Raw genomic sequence first — 21,250 nt, forward strand, 5'->3', positions numbered from 1 at the left:
ATGAAGTCTCTTCCAAATTCTGGAACAACTCATGAATATCCAAAGACTCTGAGAGCAGGAATGTGGAGAGAAGTAGAGAATACATCCTTAGAGGCAAGGATGAGGATATTTTATAAAAACATAAGGTTTCTTTATTGGCTGATTCAATATAAATTGAAGCAGTATTATCTTTCTCCATTTTTCAAATTATAGCCAGAGAGATCCTTTAAACATCAAATTTGATTATATCAACCTCTTTAATTAAAACCCTTCATTTGCTGAAAGGTCCTTTCAGTATTGATTCTTGGCTTCCATACTAGTCTCCTCTGAAGTTATCTGCATTCTTATCTTACTTGTTTTTCATCTCTACCTCAAGGCTGTAGGTCAAGCTATTCTTTCTGCTTGCAGAGCTCGCCTCCCTTCTTAACACAGATTACACCTTTCCAATGGTAGCAGCTTTCCATAGTAGGCTAAACCAGTTGGGTCCCCATCATTTGTGGTGTGCTCAGTCGTGTCCAACTCTTTGCAGCCCACCAGGTTGCTCTGCCCATGGAATTTTCCAGGCAAGAATACTGGAGTGGGGTGCCAGTTCACACTCCAGGGTATCTTCCCCACCCAGGGATCTAACTGGCATTTCTAGCCTCTCCCGCATTGGCAGGCAATTTCTTTACCACTAGCGTCACCTGGAAACCCCCTGGGTCCCCATATACATTTGCAAATACTCAGAACTGCTTTATAAAGATAAAACCATTCAATTGAATAATGACCATTTCCGTTTTTCCTGCTAAACAGTAAGTTCTTAATGACAAGGCATTGTATCTTATTCAACACAGTGCCTGGCATATGGGCGGCACCTTCAAATATTTATATTGACTCAATGAATGGATTATCTGGTTTGAAGTGGAAGAGGAGTCTCATGAAAAAGAATGTTTGATGACATCAGGTTTCTGGTTGCAAACTTTTAGAAACACTGGTATGGTATCTCGGAAGAACTTATTTCATGAAAGAAAGGGGAGGCACAGGAGGAAATCATCAAATCAGACAGGTTTGTCAAGGCGGAGTCAACATGGGATGTCAGTTTCATGGGGGAAAAAGCTTCATGAAAGACAGGAAAAAATGGGAAACCAAGGCATAACGTCCTAAGAAGTATCATTTATTCATTCCTTCCCAAATATTTATAGAATACTAGTAATGTGTCTGGCACCTGGGGTCAAAAACTCAAGGGTGGGCAAGTTTCACACAGCGCTTGCCTTTAAGAAGTCTATAGCCTAATAAGGAAAGACAAATACTGAACATAGTAATTTCCACGAAGTATGGTAAGCTGAGCTAGAGAAGATACACCGGTGGGGAGAGAGATGAAATGACAGGGAAAAAGATGGGTGGTCCGGGAAACCTTCTGGTTTAAGGTGAGGCTCTGAAATTTAAGAAGGAGTCCAGGTGGTCTGGGGAGCTGAAAAAAAATTCAATAGTTAGGATTTGGGATCCCGCAGAGAAAGACTATCAAGATGCTGAGGGGGCACCTTGGCAAAATCGTTTTACCGGGACCTCCGGAAGGGTGAGGTCATTAGCCTCGTGAACATCCCTGGGCAAGAACGAGAATATTGTGTACTTGAACATTTCACCTGAGCTGGGCTCGCCTCAAATTCCTCATTCCTCATTGCACGCAGGCTCCCACGAACTGCAGAGAGGTGCCGGCCCGCAGACAGCCGGCGGCCTGCAGACAGCCGAGCTCCGCAGGAGCTGGTCCGCGGGGTCCTGCTCTGGCCCGCAGGCCCCGCCCACACCCAGGCGCGCTCCGGGGCCCGCCCCCGCCGCGGCCGTCACGTGACCCGCCGTGTGACGTAGGAGGAAGGAGACGCCATTAGAGGGAGGCGGAGAGCGGGCGCTCCTAACCTCTCCCCAGGTTCCTGACGTGGTGCCCGGGGCCCATCACTATCGGACTTTCCCCTCGGCGCTTCCAGGCCTCGCCCGGAGGCGGCAGTGGGGACGGCGCCCGGGGCGGGGGGCGCCGGTGCGGAGTGGCTGCGCGGGCCGCGGCTGTGAAGGTGCCGCGGCTGTGGGGACCTCGGCGCGGCGCTAGGGCTCGGGCGGCGGGGACGCGACGGGATGGCTGCGGCCGGCGGCGGCGGGGCGGCGGCGGGCCGAGCCTACTCCTTCAAGGTGGTGCTGCTGGGGGAAGGCTGCGTGGGGAAGACGTCGCTGGTGCTGCGCTACTGCGAGAACAAGTTCAACGACAAGCACATCACCACCCTGCAGGTGCGGGCCGCGGGGCGCGGGGGGCGGCGCTTCTGGGGCCCGGCGCCTCCGCGCCTCAGGAGACTTTGCTACCGCGGTCCTTGGGTCGGGGCGCCCAGATCCCAGGCCTGTCCCCTCCGCCTGCGCATTGCCTTTGCGGTCTCGCCCTGGGAACACGCGTCGTCGGGGCAGCCCGGAGACGGGACAGGCCCTCGGGAGAGAAGTGGAAGGGCCCTGAAAAGTCCCCGGGGTCCCCAGAGTGGCTGCGCATGTGGTGGGGTCCCCGTCGGGGGGCCAGTGTTTCCTCTCTGACTCGCTTCCGCTTGAGCCCTAGGTGCCTTCACCCTGCAGTCAGTCAACCGGGCGTCAGCCCTTTTTCTTTCTTTCGGAATTAGGAACTTAGCTGCCGGTTTGATTTTGCGAACTAGGTGATGTGTAACTTAAGCACTTACTGATGACTAAGTGTTTGGGCAACTTCCATTTTGTCCTGTCTTCGAACAAGGTGCCGATTAGCAAGACTCTTCGCTCTGGAGGGATTTTGAAACGACCGCTTGCTGGTGAGGGTTACGCAGTTCCATTGCAGCCTGCGTGGGTCTGACTTGTGGGTCGCTTATATTCACCGATGCAGGTCGACCCATATTCACATGGAAACGTCATATGAATACTGGGCAACAATTGGTCCTCAAGCTAACAGCTTTACTGCTGCTATTTATTTTCTTTGCTTGTAAATGTAGGGCCAGCTTTCGTTTGCAGATACATCATTGTTAGTCAGAAAAGTGTTAAAATGTAATCATTAATTGGGCGTGAAATCAGTTTGCACGTGTTAGAACAGAAATACCCAATGAGTTCGCCCTGATCTGTCTTCACCTCTATTCGTTTAACTAGCTGTGATTTGGGGCAAGTTAATTAACCTATCTGTGCCCGTGTTTCTAGATCTGCTGAAATGGCCATAATAATAGTATATAGTTCGTACGGTTGTCAGGACAAATATACATAACACACGTAGGACCTGGCCCAGTGTAAGCGCTCCATCTTTATAATTACTACCCCACAATAGATCTTAATTAGTGATTGTGTAGTGTGTTAAGTCCATGGACACTATTTGATAGAATGCAGTTTTTTAATTATTGTGACTTTAGATGTTTGATACTATTATTAAACTACTGACTCTACAATTTCCAAAGATGCTCTGATCCCATGTTCTATTTTTACTCCTCTGTTTTTACTTCTTTATAAAGCATACGATCTGAAAAAGTGAATGTCAGGAACCTGGGTGGGTTTTTGCTTTTTTTTCCTTGCATTTTTGTACAAGATCACTTAACACAATTTTAATAATTATGGTTGAGTGTTACTAGAGAGATAAAGGAAATTTGTAGGGTAAATACCTGTGATCAGTTGGAAATTTAAAAATTTACCAAGGTAAAGTAATAATAATAGCTAACATTTAGTGAGTTCTTACTGTGCTGAGTATTTTACTTTTCTATTCTTACAACAGCCTGTGAGGTGGATAGTTTTATTAGCCTCATTATACAGATGCTGAAACAGGCATGGTTAAGTTGAGTAACTTGTTGGTCATCATATTGCTACAAGTTTTGGTTCTCAAGCTGAAATTTGAATCCAGTTTAGATTTAAAATTTTGGAGCACTGTTTCTGGATGTTGGTAAACCACCCCTTAGTGATTTCTTTTGTGCTACATATCTTAGAGAAAAGAGAAGACCATTTTAATTGAGCTCTTAATTTTTTAAAAAGATAATTTAGCCCTTCAGCCTAAAAATTACACTTACATTATACATTCTAAAAATATCCTCAAAGCTTTTAGCTGGGTAAAGATTTTTAAATATCTGAGAGGAAACCTCTGCAATCTACATAGATCTCTAGTATCAAAAGCATAGCATGTAACTCTTATCACAAACATTATCTGGATTATGTTCTAGAATTGAGGGTTTTGCTGTGTACCAACATATGGAAACAGCATTATATACAGTCTCCTTCTCTTGGATATCAGTTCATCTTTTTAAACAATCTTTTCAGAGAAATTTTATTTCAATGAGACCCGTGGAGATTCTTGAATGCCTTTCATTCCAAACGGAGAGGAACTAATGCATCATAAGATGTGAGAGAAAGAATTTCCCTTTTTACTTAGCAAATGAGCTACCTACTACTTATCTTTGTAAAATACTTTGTGTTTTGCTTGCAAAGTACACTCTCGAACATTCCTGTTTTAAAGACTGAAAGGAACCTAAGATAGTTCATGGTTTACTATTTCAGTCTTTCGTTTAATATTTCAGTCAAGTGATTTTCTACTTCAGTCTGAACAGCTTGGAAGTGAGATGAACTGATACAGAAGGTAGAAAACAATGTATCCTGAGATAGCGTGTTTCATTTTTGGACAGATTACTTTCCTGCGTTTTCCTGTGTCTAGAGACAAAATCTGTTTCCCTGCTCTCTGAATCTTAGTCATACATGGCATCCCTTCTGATAGTTGAAGATGGCTATACATCCCCTTGAGTTTTGTCTTCTCTTGGTAAACAGTTCTGGTTCCTTTTACTAGATCTTCTCTAAGTCATATCATTATTTTGACATCTCTTCTGGATACTTGGTATTTAATCATTCCCTTCTTTTCTTAAAATTTGATAGCTTAAGCTGTAGAAATTACTCTTAGTGTGATTTGAACTGTGCAAAGAAGTGCAGGCTATCACCTCCCCTGTGGAGAGTCCTTTTCTAACTCTGAAGTTGAAAAGATCCTATGAGTTTTGGGGCTGCCACACTGGTTAATATTGGGCCTGCTGTCTTAGTTTTGTTTGCCTAAAGGAAGGAAGAGAGATAACAGGGAGAGAGTGAGGAAGGAAGACTACATACCTCAAATTCATTTTACTTTGAATGTGTAGTTCCTTTCCTCACCAACCTCAAACGTATTTGACCCATTAAAGTCGGCTTTGATAGGTTTGCTCCAGTGCTTAATGCCTGTTAATAGGCTTTTGAATTTTGATTCTGTAGCTCAAGAAACATTGATGGAGCTACTGTGGGTCAGGCACTAGATTGGGTACTGGCCATGCCCATAAAAATAAGGCATGATCTCTACTGCTGTATTAGGCACCCATTTTAACTTTTCACCTGAAGATTTGGTAAGACTGTCTTCAGTGTTCTCATCAGTCATTAATAGACTGAAAGAAAAGGGTGAGCTGAGGCCAAGCACAAAGCCTTTCACAAGTCTCTCTAATCTAGTGACACAGGGCCAGAGGTGGGTTTCTCTTTAGACTCGCAGTCTAGTTCAGGTCAGTCGCTCAGTCATGTCCAACTCTGAGCGTTTGGGACCCCGTGAATCACAGCACGCCAGGCCTCCCTGTCCATCACCAACTCCCGGAATTCACCCAAACTCATGTCCATCGAGTCGGTGATGCTATCCAGCCATCTCATCCTCTGTCGTCCCCTTCTCCTCCTGCCCCCAATCCCTCCCAGCATCAAGGTCTTTTCCAAGGAGTCAACTCTTCGTATGAGGTGGCCAAAGAATTGGAGTTTCAGCTTCAACATCAGTCCTTCCAAAGGATACCAGGACTGATCTCCTTTAGGATGGACTGGTTGGATCTCCTTGCAGTCCAAGGGACTCTCAAGAGTCTTCTCCAACACCACAGTTCAAAAGCATCAATTCTTCAGCACTCAACTTTCTTCACAGCCCAACTCTCACATCCATACATGACCACTGGAAAAACCATAGCCTTGACTAGATGGACCTTTGTTGGCAAAGTAATGTCTCTGCTTTTAAGGGTGGGGCTTTTCCCAGACCAAACACAGACCACAGCCTTCTTTCCTTGTGACTGCGCAACGGTCTCAAATGGAGTGTTAATACATACTAATGATGATGGAAACAGAAAACAAGACTGACTGCTATGGGCTACTGCCTAGCGGACATGAAACTTTCAATGAAAATGGCTATTCCAGCATTACAACTCTTTTTTTTTCCCCCTTGCTACATCAGTCTTGCCTGTAGGGGATATCATGAGATACTTTGTCAAATGCTTGCAGAAGACAAGATGCTTTTTTTTTTTTCTGCAGTAGGAGACTATCTGATATGGTAAAAAGGAACAGGACTTTGAAGTTTGAAATTTTGGCTTCTGCCTTTTAGTTATGATTTTGGCAGGGTATTCTAATGTTTGTAAGCTAGGTCTTTATCCATGAAATTGTAGAATCTCAACGATAAGATTTTTATATGGGTTAGAGAACCACAGTATGTAAACCTCCTGGCACAGTGTTTAATGAATGTTAGCTGTTGAGTGAATTGTGTGTGTGTGTGCTCGGTTGCTCAGTCGTGTCGTCGGACTCTTTGTGACCCCATGGGCTGTGACCCACAAGGGTCTTCTGCCCATGGAATTTTTAAGGCAAGAATACTGGAGTGGGTTGCCATTTTCCTCCTCCAGGGGATCTTCCCCACCCGTGGATTGAACTTGGTGTCTGTTGTGCCTCCTTCACTGCGATGCAGATTCTTTACCACTGGCAACACCTGGGAATGAATAAATGGTGCTTAATTTCTGTTGGTTTCTTTCAGGGTAACGCAGACAGAAAGGTAATGGGATTAATTTGACATGAATTATTTTGAGAACTCATGCAGTCTGAGGGACTGCTCGCTTTTATGTTTTTATGCATACATATATATTTGTTTATTATCCATTCTGGAGTTTAGGCTTGACATTTCTGGAACATCACTTTTTTTATTTTTAAAAATTGTAACATTTGCTGTGCTTTGGTGTTTTTAGTACTGTTCCTCTTTTGCAGACCTCCTCCTCAGTTCAGTCGCTCAGTTGTGTATGACTCTTTGCGACCCCATGAATTGCAGCACCCCAGGCCTCCTTGTCCATCACCAACTCCCAGAGTTTACTCAAACTCATGTCCATCGAGTCGGTGATGCCATCCAGCCATCTCATCCTCTGTTGTCCTCTTCTCCTGCCCCCAATCCCTCCCAGCATCAAGGTCTTTTCCAATGAGCCAACTCTTCACATGAGAAGGCCAAAGTATTGGAATTTCAGCTTCAGCATCAGTCCTTCCAATGAACACCCAGGACTGATCTTTAGGATGGACTGGTTGGATCTCCTTGCAGTCCAAGGGACTCGCAAGAGTCTTCTCCAACACCACAGTTCAAAAGCATCAATTCTTTGGCGCTCAGCTTTGTTCACAGTCCAACTCTCACATCCATACGTGACCACTGGAAAAACCACAGCCTTGACTAGACAGACTTGTTGGCAAAGTAATGTCTCTGCTTTTGAATATGCTATCTAGGTTGGTCATAACTTTCCTTCCAAGGAGCAAGCGTTTTTAATTTCATGGCTGCAGTCACCATCTGCGGTGATTTTGGAGCCCCCCCCACCCCCCCGCAAATAAAGTCTGACACTGTTTCCACTGTTTCCCCATCTATTTCCCATGAAGTGATGGGACCAGATGCCATGATCTTAGTTTTCTGAATGTTGAACTGTAAACCAACTTTTTCACTCTCCTCTTTCACTTCATCAAGAGGCTTTTTAGTTCCTCTTCACTTTCTGCCATAAGGGTGGTGTCATCTGCATATCTGAGCTTATTGATATTTTTCCCGGCAATCTTGATTCCAGCTTGTGCTTCTTCCAGCCCAGCATTTCTCATGATGTACTCTGCATATAAGTTAAATAAGCAGGGTGACAATATACAGCCTTGATGTACTCCTTTTCCTATTTGGAACCAGTCTGTTGTTCCATGTCCAGTTCTAACTGTTGCTTCCTGACCTGCATATAGGTTTCTCAGGAGGCAAGTCAGGTAGTCTGGTATTCCCATCTCTTGAAGAATTTTCCACAGTTTATTGTGATCTACACAAATAGAGGTCAAAGACCTCCTCCTAGGTTATTGATAATTATGAAGTAATGTTGTAGGTGAGCTCTCCGAGGACTCAGAATCCTTTAGCTGGCTTACCAAGAAAGCTTGAGCTTATATAAAGTCCCCAAGCGTCCTTCTGTGATTTCTTCATTGTTTTGGGCTGTGTTAAACTTGACATAGACAAGAAAGACAGTTGGAGTGAGGGACTTATTGCTTTGTCTCTGGAATTGTTGAACCTAAGCAGTTAAATTCAAGAATTGTTATTTCATACCTGTTACATGTCATTGTGCCAGCTGGGGAAAGTAAAGATGAGAAAGATATTTTGACCATCTATTAACTTTCTTCTTTATTCTTAAATGGTTGTGTGATTTCAGTTGTCTTTGTTTCTCTCTGTACTTGTGCTCTTGGGTAGTCACTTCCTTTTCTTCAGCTGAAACTCCCTTTCCCCCTTATTGTAAGACTGTGCACTCTGACTTAAATGCCTTTTACCACTTTGAACTAGTCTTGTGTGTGAAAAGTAACATTTTTCATAATCAGAACCATCCATCATCTTTCCTTTTAGAACTCTAACTGGAATTCCACCTGTCTGCCTCCTGAAGTCTAGGGAGGTGCCTGCCATTTGATTAGCAAAGCAGTGCTGTAAGTGAGAAAACGAACATGTAGGTTAGATTTCTGAGGTCCTATGTATAGTGATAGTGTACTGTTTTTTCTTAAGCTAAGTCAGCTACTTTTTAAAAAATTATTCATACACCTTAACCTCCAGAGCAACACTTGGCATTCAGATTCTAGCAGTTAGCTTTATACTCAGCTAGGAATCTTAATTTCCTTGTTTATAAGATTAATGTTTCAAATGTCTGAAAGACCTTCTAAGGTAGTACTGGAAACCACTTAGAAGATTCAGCCAATTTGTTTACAATATCTTTATAAAATACCATAGTAGAAATCTTTCCTTTTTCCCCTCAGTATTTTACTAGATATATGTGGGCTATGGAAGGGTGGATGATTTTTTTTTTTTTTTAAAGAAGAGTTTTTCTGAATTATTGCTTTGAATGTCTAACATATAGCTATTCTATATCTAACTTTTATTTTCTGCTGTTAGGTTTTGAGCTAATCCTTAGAAGTGACTTTTTGACTCTTCAAAGTATTTACTTGGACTCTAAACTGATTATAATATCTCTTTATAGAAGCTAAAAATAAATGAGATATTCAAGAACCCAGCTTAGTTTTCTTTCTTTCTTTAAATTAAAAATATTTGATATATAGCATTTTATAAACTTAAGTTGTATAACATGTTGATTTGTTACCTTTATATGCTGTAACATGATTTTGACCTTGTAGAAATTCATCTTGTTCTTCTGGTAGCTCATTTTTATTGCCTTGCTACAGAGGACTCATTTTATGAGTTATCTGACTGAACCCTTTCATCTCCCTGGCTTCAGTTGAAAGTAGTCAGTGGATTAGCCCCGCCCCTCCCAGACCCACTTGCGTAATCTTAGTCCCTGATCAGGGAAGGACCATGGCAATGAAAGCACCAATTCTTAACCCCTGGACCACTAGGGAACTCCCAATAGATGCTTTAAATCCTTAAGCTGGAAACAGTGTTTGTAACTGTAGCAAAAATAATGTAACTGGAAAGTCTATTGAATTTAGATAAAGACAGTTGAGTATTTGTCTACAGTTGTTACTGTACTGCACTAGGTATTTTGTTTTGCCAAAAGAACAAGTAGTTTGGCCAACAAAAACAAAAAAACATTAAAACTTCGATGAAACCAGTTATGGAAAGACTTTCATTTGGCAAATGCAATTTATTCTTATTATATCTCACCTATAAGCATTTTTTAAAAATACAGATTAAAAAAATACCCACCGTGACTTCGAATAAAGTGCTGGGTAAATAAGCATCAGGTGCGAATGACAGATGTCTAATAAGATTGATAAGTCTCTTAATGCACCGAAAATGTGGAAGATGAAATCTTTGGAATTAGAAGAAATAGTGATGCTGTAACTCAGGGTTTTCAGGTGGTGCACTGGTAAAGAATCCGCCTGCCAGTGCAGAAAGTGCAAGAGAGGTGGGTTTGATCTCAGGGTCTGGAAGAGCCCCTGGAGTAGGAAATGACAGCCTGCTCCAGTATTCTTGTTGGTGACAAGTCTGTAGACAGAGGACCCTGGCAGGCTGCAGTCCATGGGGTCTCAAAGTCGGACATGACTGAGCAACTGAGCATGCTGAGTGCACGCACACACACAAACACATACAACTCAGAGTTGGCAGGATTAAAGTGAGAAATGTACCATTGCTTTGATTCTCGTTGTTTGTGGCTACCCTGAGAGTATTTTGGGAGATGAGTTGGTGTCTAGGAGCACTTAGTCCGAGTGGAGGAAAGCCAGGTTAAGAATGTGTTTGTGTTCTAGAATAGGCAGCTTTGTGCAGTGGGAAAAGCGCCATGGAGTCAGCCAGCCTTCCGCCCACTGCGGTACCTGACTCAGTTGTCTGACCTTGGGTGAGTCACTGTATTTCTTTAAGTCTCGGATTCACACCTGTAAAATAGGGCTAATTGCCTACTTCACAGGGTTGTTATTAATACAAAGATAAAATGAGAAAGATGAATCGTGGTGACACATGGTATATACTATTTTTTTTCTTCCCATATTCCTCGAAACCTTTGAATTGACATTATTTATGCCACTCTCCCCTTCTCTTTCTCAGTGGGGTTCTTTCACTAAGATGTTGCCAGGGCTTTATCCCTTAGGAAAGTGTGTGAAAGAAAATTTTTTTTTGGACATTTTAATAAGTGCATATAAACAGTTTTCTTGAGTGTTGAGTGGGTTCATGGCTTTTATCTGATTCTGAAAGCAGTTCATGATTATACCTCCCTCCCATTTTTACTACCATGTAACAGAATTAAGAACTTCTGCCCCAGAGTATTACATAACCACGAATGGTATCTCAGTAGCTTGACCAAATTAAGTATGCCTCATGGAGGTAGTTGGGGGGAGAAAAAAGAGGTTTCAACCTTCTGATCGTTTGCTGCTATCTTGATGTCATGTAAAATCTTTCAGCTTTATTCTCATCTACCTATAATTGTTTTTAAAACAGAAGATGTTTGTTCTTTAAGAAAATATCTGTGAAATATTAAGAATTTAGGATTTATATAAAATGAGATGATTTTTATTACAGAAGGACTCTTTCCATAGAGAGGGATTTAAGTTTTTTTGTTATGAAGGTAGAAAAAAAAGATTTAGCGAGTACCGTATTATAATTTGCTTTCCTGGTGCATCACATATTTGAGTTAAAATAATTTGGTTTATAAGGAAACTTTTCGAAACATATCTTTTATGTAAATTGAATTCTACCAGGCAGAGTGTAGATGAATTTGTCTCCAGTAGCACATTTGCAAGTCTGCTGTGGGCAGCACTGTGCTTCCCCCTGCCCCCTCTGTTAGAGAAGTGTTCCTTCACCTCCCAGTCTGAGAGGCACCACAGCACAGTGAGTATGAGTCATGTCTGGAGCCAGACCGCCTAGATTGCAAATCCTGCTCTGTCGCTTGTGACCTTGAACAAGATACTTAACATTCCTTTGTCTCTGTTTCCACTTCTATAATATTTGGATAATAACCATATCTAATCACAGAGTTTTACGAGAAGTGAATTAATATTGAAAAGTATTTAAAACACTGCCCATTTCATTGTAAGCACTGTGAAAGTGTTAAGTAAATAAAAATACGTAATCTAGTTAACAGAATACTTATACCCATGAAAAGATAACTTTTATGAGGTGGTATGTGCTGTATATTGTAAGATTAGGTTCCCTAAAGTTCTGCTGCATGGAGAAATCCAGTGTGGGCTGTATGGGTGGTATGAGACAATTTAAAAATTCAAAGAAGATTATAGGTCTATGAACTGGTCTTGGAGAGATGAGATTAAGATAGAGAATAAAAGAATAGGCCCAAGATAGAGAGGAATTTTATGAACATACAGGATTGGAGGGGATATATAGTATAGACTCTATGAATACTGGAAGCTTTCTAGAAAGATAGGTATGGACAAATGGTGGAGGTCCTTGGATACAAAGATAAGGGTTTGAGATTTTTATTTCTATAATACGGCTCCCTGACTTTCATAAAGGAGAAGCTTATGAATGACTGTAAAAAGTGCATTGCACAGTACTTGGTGAAAGGTAAGCATTCACTGTTAGCTGGTATTAGCAATAGCACTAGAAATGATTGTGTAGTGTCTCACCATATCGATGGGGTACACTTGTATATTTTTTAAAGAATTGCCTAGTGATGGACACTTAGGTTATTTCTTTCCATTTTCTTTCTTTTTGTAAAGAATCAATGCTCTGATGAGCACTCTTTCCATAAAATTGTTCTATATATACATGTTTCCTTAGGAGAGACTTAGCACTGTCTCTCAACTCACTGTGGAAAGTGATGGTAAGTTTCAGAAGGAATGGTAGAAAGGAAATGATGGAGCTTTCCCAGCTATAATTCACTCCCCACTGCGGAGAAATCCCCACAAAACTCTTGACAGAAGGCTTTTATGGTATTAGCTGCCAGCAGGATATAATTCAAGTATACTAATGTAAAGTGATAACTATTGGAGAACTCAGGTGTGGATGTGGTAAGGGCTTTTTGTTTTTGTTTTGTTTGTTTTTATTTTTAATAGAATATTTAGGGTTTGAGGAAGATACTGTGGCATGTAGACTAGAGAACCAGAGTGTGAGGTGAGACCAAAGGTATTTATATTATGACTTAATATGAGACTGGTGGTCATAGAACTCCAGAGGAAATACGAAGACAAGATTTGATCAGTTTTTTGGATTATGGGATGACAGGGAAGGAAGAATGTTCAATGATGATATTCCTGAGATGCTAAACCTCAGTGACTTGGAGAATGTGATCAAAATACTAATGTTACAATGGAAAGCCAATTTTGGAGGGAAGATCAGTTTAACTTTAAATATGTTTGAAAGAAGAGAGAGGCATTTAAGTTTACTTTAAACATTTGTATAGGAGTCAGATTTTGAGTTTCTTTATATAACATTGATAGTGAAATAGGGCAGATGGTTGAGTTCAAATAAGTTACACAACTGATAAGTGGCAAAGCTGAGATTCAAATCCAAAGTTCTGCTTCAAAGTTGATATTCTTAACCCTTAAGCTATGAGTGGGAAATATTCCTTCATTCCTATTTATTGTATATAACATGTGTTTGGTCTTCTCATTTTCTAAGTTATTTCCTTTGTTGTTTTGCCATTGAATTAAATATTATGCCCTTTTCTATATAACCTCTGTTTTATTTAATAAAATATCTTGAAGGTAGACATTCCTGGATTTGACCTCTGCTGTTTGTGATTCCTTTGTATCTGGATTCCTTAGTTAATCATTCAACCTAGTGGCCTTTTCTTAGTTTTTAATTTTCCTTGGTATATATACAGTGGAAAGTCCTTCCTGAAATCTAGGTTCTTTCTCCTTCAGTAATATCAAGAATTCACCATCCTAGCCTTTTTATCTGTTTTACTTTCCATCTCTGCACTTTCTTTTGTATTTATACACTTAAATGTGATCATCTCTGCATAGCTTTGAACTTGACTCTTTGTTCCTTTTTTAAACATGTCAACCGACTCAGGTTTCTGATTATATTCCCTCTTCAATTAGTCTTGATTTTATCCTCCTCTTTTCTATCTTCATGCATTTAATTCAGGCCCTTTATGCCTTTCTTTCCAGCTTTAAAATAGCCTCCTGTCTTCCAAGTGTAGTCCTGTCTTTCTTCCTATCATAGTCATTCTCTTAAAAATACAGATTTTATATGTTCTCACTGCTTAAAAACCCTTCATTGATTGTTCATTGTCAACAATATTATTTCCTAACATTTACTTCTTTGGATGAGTTAGGTGTTTCTTTAGGGAAAAAAGAAGTCAAATGAGTTTGGGAAATACTTGTATAAATACAATTAGCCAGTCTTTCTTTTGGCGGACTCTTTAGTGTGCACTGTGAACACACAAAGGGGATACAGAGCAATACACTGCTGCTGCTGCTGCTGCTGCTAAGTCGCTTCAGTCGTGTCTTAACTCTGTGCGACCCCATAGACAGCAGCCCACCAGGCTCCGCTGTCCTTGGGATTCTCCAGGCAAGAACACTGGAGTGGGTTGCCATTTCCTTCTCCAGTGCATGAAAGTGAAAAGTGAAAGTGAAATTACTCAGTCATGTGCAACTCTTAGCGACCTCATGGACGGCAGCCCACCAGGCTCCTCTGTCCATGGGATTTTCCAGGCAAGAGTACTGGAGTGGAGTGCCAGTCTTGAAACAGCTTTTATTGAGACCCACAAGGTTAAGTCCATACCTTTAGATACGGAGTTTCAGGTTTTTTTGATTCAACCTTTTCCTAACTTTAGAGCTTCATCTCTGGCATACACCAGACCAACTTGGAGTTTCCTGTGGCGTGGGGAGTTAACATATTTCAGGCTTCAGTGGTTTCACTTGTCTGTCACGAAAAACCCTTACTACTCATAAAAAGGAGCTCATTACTTTCTTTCTGAAGCCTTCTGTGACTTATCCAGGCAAGCTTTACACTCCTTTCTCAGCATTTTCTTTATAGTGTACTTAGCAAGACCCTCCATTTTAACCATTATCTTTACATTTTAATATTTGCAGTGGAACTATAAGCTCTTTGAAAGCTGGAACTGTTCTCTTTCATTTCTGTGATAGTACCTGGTTCAGTTATTAGCTTTAGTTTAAATAATTGAATTGCAAAATAATGGCAGGAAACTTTCCAGTAGTAATGGTATTCATACAGCTAAGTAAACACCAGTAAATATTTCTTTTATCTCATCTTAGAAGTCTTAGACTCTTTCTATAATGAGTAGGTTAGGTGGCATCAAATTAAATGCTAAGAAAATGTTTTAATGAGGGGAAAAAAACTAAGAAAACGTTTAATTACCAGCTCTTGGGTACTTTTTATAACTTGTGTTCATAAAACAAAATATCTTTTTCTTAGAATAAAAATAATGTTCTGTTTTCAGTGGAAACAGTGTTTAGTTATTAATAAAAACTCAATGATTACTTTTTCTCCCAGATAACTTGTTTCATATGATGTGATTCATTCATCTATATTTTTTAGGATAAGTTTTATGTGAAACATCATTTAATGTATATCTCTGTTTTCTTAGGCATCATTCTTAACAAAGAAGTTAAATATTGGTGGGAAGAGAGTAAATCTTGCTATATGGGTAAGTTAACATTTTCAGCTGTATGAGTGAAGGCCTTTACCTATTCTTCATACTCTAATAACTAATTGGCTTAAGAAATAGGAATTTGAATTTCTGGATTTTTATTTTTTTAGTTAACTCAGGGTTAGCCAAAATCTTTTTTTTTAAATTAAACATCTTTCCCCCCTAAAATCTGGCTAAGAATTTTATCTTGAATACACTTGTTATACATGAATAGTGCTGTCATAACTTTTCAACTGGAGAAGGGTGAACTCAAGGGATTCCATTTCAGAAAAAGAGGTGGACAGGCTGTCTGGTCTTTATCCCCCCGTCTCTATGTCCTAATCTTCCAAGGGAGTGGCTGGTGGAGACTAGGGCAAGGATAATGCAGTAAGGCATCACTGCCAAGTGGTCCTGGTGCTCGTTCTTTCTCCTTGTCTCCTCTCTCTGTGGAGAACTTAAATTCAGGGCCAAGCCTGTTCCTAGGTTATAAAGCCATTGTGGTCATTCCAGCCCTTTGGCAACTGAACTGGCTTCTTAACGAGGGTGGGAAAGATTGCTGAGGAGGAGGGTTGGGGAGAGGAGAAGTAACCTTTACAGAACAGTAAAGCATTAAATATTAATTATAACTTAAAATTTTTTATAGCTTGTTTCTTTTAACAGTGTTTTGGGGTTATCTATAACTTTATACCCTAGTTTATAATTAATCAGAAACTCACTGTAGTTTAAATAATAGATATATTTTTTCTTCTGGTCTAATAAACGTTTGTTGCTTTATTTAGGATACAGCAGGTCAAGAGAGATTCCACGCATTGGGTCCAATTTACTACAGAGATTCAAATGGAGCTATTTTAGTTTATGATATAACAGATGAAGATTCTTTCCAGAAGGTATCTTGCTTACTTATGGGTGAATGACTTAATAGAACAATAGTGATTGGTCAGGTCTGCATTAACATGTCTGTGATTAGCCTTGGCTTTAAAAGTATACTGCTGCTACTGCTAAGTCACTTCAGTCGTGTCTGACTCTGTGCGACACCATAGACGGCAGCCCACCAGGCTCCGCCGTCCCTGGGATTCTCCAGGCAAGAATACTGGAGTGGGTTGCCATTTCCTTCTCCAATGCATGAAAGTGAAAAGTGAAAGTCAAGTCGCTCAGTCGTCTCTGACTCTTAGCGACCTCATGAACTGCAGCCTACCAGACTCCTCCATCCATGGGATTTTCTAGTTTGTGCATAAATGATGACCAGTCATAATTTTTAATGGCATATTTAATTCATAGTAACAATATGGATATCATCTATTAATAGTTTATTATATGGCTTTCTCAGATATTAGGAAAGGGAAATAATCTGAAGTAAAGCTTCAGAAAAATATAGACGCCTTTTTTTTCTCCTTACTAAAGAAAAATCACAAACTTTTTTTTCTGTACACACTGGGCACCTGAAAACTTGGTATGGCTGCACAGGTGGGTTCCATAATTATGGGGAGGTAAAAGAGGAACTAAATCAAGTTTAAGCTCTTTTCTCCTCACTAGGTATCCTGGAGTATTCAGTACAGATTTTAAAAGGAAAATCTACGCTGTGTTTATTTTAAAGCACTTCCATTTTTATAAAGTTTTTGGGACCAAAAACGAGTGACCATTAAACTTACCTCTGAATTCTCATCACAGTTAGGATTGTGACAGTTTACTTATTTGATCTTTTGAAAGCCTTTCTGGGAATAAGAAAGGATATGTGACTCAAGGGGGTAATTCCAAGGTGAAGCTTTTCTTGCCTTGAGTTACAGGTTTGTACTTCTTGAAATTACTTGCCCTTTTTGTTTCTTTATTTTTATTTATTTCCTAGCATTTAATGGATGAAGCAGATATACAAGTTAGCCTTTGGATTATTAATACCATGTTGCAAAAGTTAGGCCAAGGAGTAGAAAAATGAAAATAGGTAGCTTTCAGATTTAATGATATTTTACAATGTTTTATCTTTGGGATGCTGTTTGTTATCTCTTCTATCCCTTCTTGCCTTTTTGCATGAAAATAAATGGTTTAAGTATTTTATTGATTAAAAGAAAGTGGAGTCATTTAGGTTGAAAAGTGACCAGTTATCTCTTGCCACATAACAAAACACCCCAAATTTGATTTCTTAAAACAACAACATATTATTTCCCACGGTTTTGAGGGTTGCCTGAGCTTCCCTGATAGTTGGTAAAGAATCCGCCTGCAATGCAGGAGACCCTGGTTCAATTCCTGGGTTGGGAAAATCCCCTGGAGAAGAGATAGGCTACCCATTCCAGTATTCTTGGGTTTCCCTTGTGGCTCAGTTGGTAAGGAATCTACCTGCAATGCAGGAGACCTGGGTTCGATCCCTGGGTTGGTAAGATCCCCTGGAGAAGGGAAAGGCTACCCACTCCAGTATTCTGGCCTGGAGAATTCCATGGACTGTGTAGTCCATGGGGTCGCAAAGAGTCGGACAGGACTGAGTGATTTTTACTCTCTTTCTTTTCTGGACAAATCCTTTGCTCCATGTGGTGTCAGTGGAGTCACTCAGACAGCTGCATGAGCTGGGGGTTGGCTGGGTGGGGACCTGGATCTCCTCTGTGTGCCTTCTCACTCCATTTGGTGTCTTGTTCTCCAGTACTCTGTCCACATGCTCTCGTTATTCTGTATTCCAGCCAAACCTTATATGACAACCAGATCCCAAGAGAGAGCTGCCAGACCTTCCTAAGTCTTTAGTCTGGAATTGGCATGGCATTAGTGCTGCCACCTTCTCTTGGTCAAAGCAAGAGACTAGGCTAGAACAGAGTCAGAGAGAGGAGAAATAGACTCTTGGCAGAGAATTTCTGACCCTCTTTAACTCATCACAGAGTGTATGGGTTAATCAGTAGAATACCTGTGGAGGGGAATCTGACCGCCAATGAATAACAATTAAAAGGAATATTGGTTAGATTTAGGGATTTCCTTGCAGTCCAGTGGGTATCCATGGGTGACAGCGATCTCTAGAGGCATCCTTGGTTGTCGCACCTGGCAGTGGCACTGGGTCTAGTGGGAGGCCAGGGGTGCCACCAAACAGCATTCACTGCACAGGACCGCCCCTCCCGGCAGAGGGCTGACGAGGCCCAAACACCAGAGGTGCCGAGAGTGAAGAAACCTACCACACGCCAAAGGATAAAACTTATCTTGCTCTTTTTCTACTGTACGTTTTGTTTTTCCTCTAAATGTTTGTCACAGAAGCTCCCGTGCCCTCTCTTTTGGAACCAACTGGGGTATCAAAGACTTAATTAAGCTCGTGTATGTGTGTGTTTTTTAGTTTTTTTTTTTTATTTGGTCGCATCTTGTGGCTTGTGGGATCTTAGTTTCCTGACCAGGGATTGAACCCTGGCCCTGAGAGTAAAGCACTGAATTCTAGCCACTGGACCACTAGGGAATTCCCAAGCCCATATTTTCTTCAATCCAATGTGATTCTATACAAGCATCTATTATTAGACGCTGGAGTTGACATGCTTTTGCTCTGGTGAACAGCTTTGCTTAGATTTGTGGATGATTTATGAAAGATTGTAATTAGAGGTGCTTCTCTTTATACTTATATGTAGATGGAGAGAGAAATCTTTCTATTGGGTGTGTGTGTGTGAGTGTGAGTGAGTGTGATTTGCAATATAAATGATCCTGTATAGTCAATCTAATCACACTAGGACCACAGCCTTGTCTAACTCAATGAAACTAAGCCATGACCGCAGGGCAACCCAAGATGGGCGGGTCACGGTGGAGAGGTCTGACAGAATGTGGTCCACTGGAGAAGGGAATGGCAAACCACTTCCGTATTGTTGCCTTGAGAACCCCATGAACAGTATGAAAAGGCAAAATGATAGAATACTGAAAGAGAAACTCCCCAGGTCAGTAGGAGCCCAATAGGCTACTGGAGGTCAGTGGAGAAATAAATCCAGAAAGAATGAAGGGATAGAGCCAAAGCAAAAACAATACCCAGCTGTGGACTCATTGGAAAAGACTCTGATGCTGGGAGGGATTGGGGGCAGGAGAAGAAGGGGACGACCGAGGATGAGAAGGCTGGATGGCATCGCTGACTCGATGGACACAAGTCTGAGTGAACTCCGGGAGTTGGTGATGGACAGGGAGGCCTGGCATGCTGCGATTCATGGGGTCGCAAAGAGTCGGACACGACTGAGCGACTGAACTGATAGTGAATCATTCCTAATAACTAAATATGTGGACCATTAGACAGAATTTTGAGGTACTTTCACAACATTGCATTTTGGGGTATTGTAATTGTAGTCATTGTAACAGGATTTGTTTTAATATTTATGCTTGTATACACAGGTTAAAAACTGGGTGAAAGAATTACGGAAAATGTTGGGAAATGAGATCTGTTTATGTATAGTAGGTAAGTGTCATTAATTTTTTAAAATGTCCTTTGTTTCTTTAATACTTTATTAAAAAATAGTAAATGAATAATTTTCATTTTAAAGTTACATCAGAAAAGAATGGTATTTTAGTATTTAATATTTTAGAGTAATTTAGAATTTGGAAGGGATCTTTCAGGAGATTCAAACATCTGTAATTCAAGGAATGCCCTTGGGGAGCAGCTGGGAAACCCTGAACATGTAGGGCTTTTGAGTCTCCCAGCCTTCCTTCAACTTGACCTTTAGTTTTTCATCATAAGATTATTTTAGAAAATAAAAGAGTTTGGCAACTACAGTGTAATTAAAATCAGTGACTTAAGCTGTGTTTTTGTCATATTGTTGTTGTTCAGTCGCTAAGCAACTTTACAACCCCATGGACTACAGCACGCCAGTCTCTTCTGTTCTCCACTGTCTCCCAGAGTTTGCTCAAATTCATGTCCATTAAATGGGTGATGCTATCTAATCGTCTCATTCTCTGCCACTCCCTTCTCCTTTTGCCTTCAGTCTTTCCCAGCATCAGGGGCTTTGCCAGCAAGTCAGCTTTTCACTCAGTTGGCTAAAGTATTAGAGTGTCAGCTTCAGCATCAGTCCTTCAATGAATATTCAGGGTTGATTTATTTTAGGATTGACTAGTTTGATCTTGCTATCCAAGGGACTCTCAAAAGTCTTGAAGAGCACAAGTCAAAAGCATCAGTTGTTTAGCAGTCTGCCTTCCATACCTGACTACTGGAAAAACCATAGCTTTAACTACATAGATCTTTGTCCGCAAATTGATGTCACTAGTTTTTAATACACTGTCTAGGTTTGTCATTGCTTACCTTCCAAGGAAGTGTCTTTTTATTTTGTGGTGGCAGTCACTATCCACAGTGATTTTGGGGCCCAGCAAAAGAAAATCTGTCAGTGTTTCTACTTTTCCCCCATCTATTTGCCATGAAGTGATGGGGCCAGATGCTATGATTTTAGTTTTTTGAATGTTGAGTTTTAAACCAACTTTTTTACTCTTTTTCACCCTAATCAAGAGGTTCTTTAGTTCCTCTTCACTTTTTGCTATTAGAGGGGTATCATCTGCATATCTGAGGTTGTTGATATTTCCTCCCAGCAATCTTGATACCAGCTTGTGCTTCATTCAGCCTGGCATTTTGCATGATTTACTCTGCATATAAGTTAAAAGCAGGGTGACAGAATACAGCCTTGTCGTACTCCTTTTCCAATTTGGAACCAGTCTGTTGTTCCATGTCTGGCTCTGTTGCTTCTTGACCTGCAGACAGGTTTCTCAGGAGACGGGTAAGGTGGTCTGCTAGTCCCATCTCTAAGAATTTTCCACAGTTTCTTGTGATCCACCCAGTCAAAAGCTTTAGCATAGTCAATGAAGCAGAAGTAGATGTTTTTCTGGAACTTCCTTGCTTTCTCCATCATTCAACAAATGTTGGCAGTTTGCTCTGGCTTCCTCTGCCTCTTTGAAACCCACCTTGCACACCTGGAAGTTAGCAGTTCACGTACGATTGAAGCCTGTCTTGAAGGATTTTGAGCATTACCTTACTAGCATGCGAAATGAGTGCAATTGTGCAGTAGTTTGAACATTCTTTG

General features: G+C 40.9%; 1 protein-coding gene across 1 annotated transcript in view; it reads left to right on the plus strand.

The window, feature by feature from the left end:
* Positions 1,822-21,250, plus strand: part of RAB21 (RAB21, member RAS oncogene family) — a 30,329-nt gene continuing 10,900 nt past the window's right edge. The window contains exons 1-4 of the mRNA XM_018047559.1: positions 1,822-2,235; positions 15,216-15,275; positions 16,037-16,144; positions 19,581-19,644. Coding sequence (XP_017903048.1) covers positions 2,086-2,235; positions 15,216-15,275; positions 16,037-16,144; positions 19,581-19,644 — 382 coding nt within the window. The 5' untranslated portion in view covers positions 1,822-2,085. The remainder of the gene's footprint in view (positions 2,236-15,215; positions 15,276-16,036; positions 16,145-19,580; positions 19,645-21,250) is intronic.

Source organism: Capra hircus, chromosome 5 (genome assembly GCF_001704415.2).
Source record: "Capra hircus breed San Clemente chromosome 5, ASM170441v1, whole genome shotgun sequence".
NCBI classification, from domain to species: Eukaryota; Metazoa; Chordata; class Mammalia; order Artiodactyla; family Bovidae; genus Capra; species Capra hircus.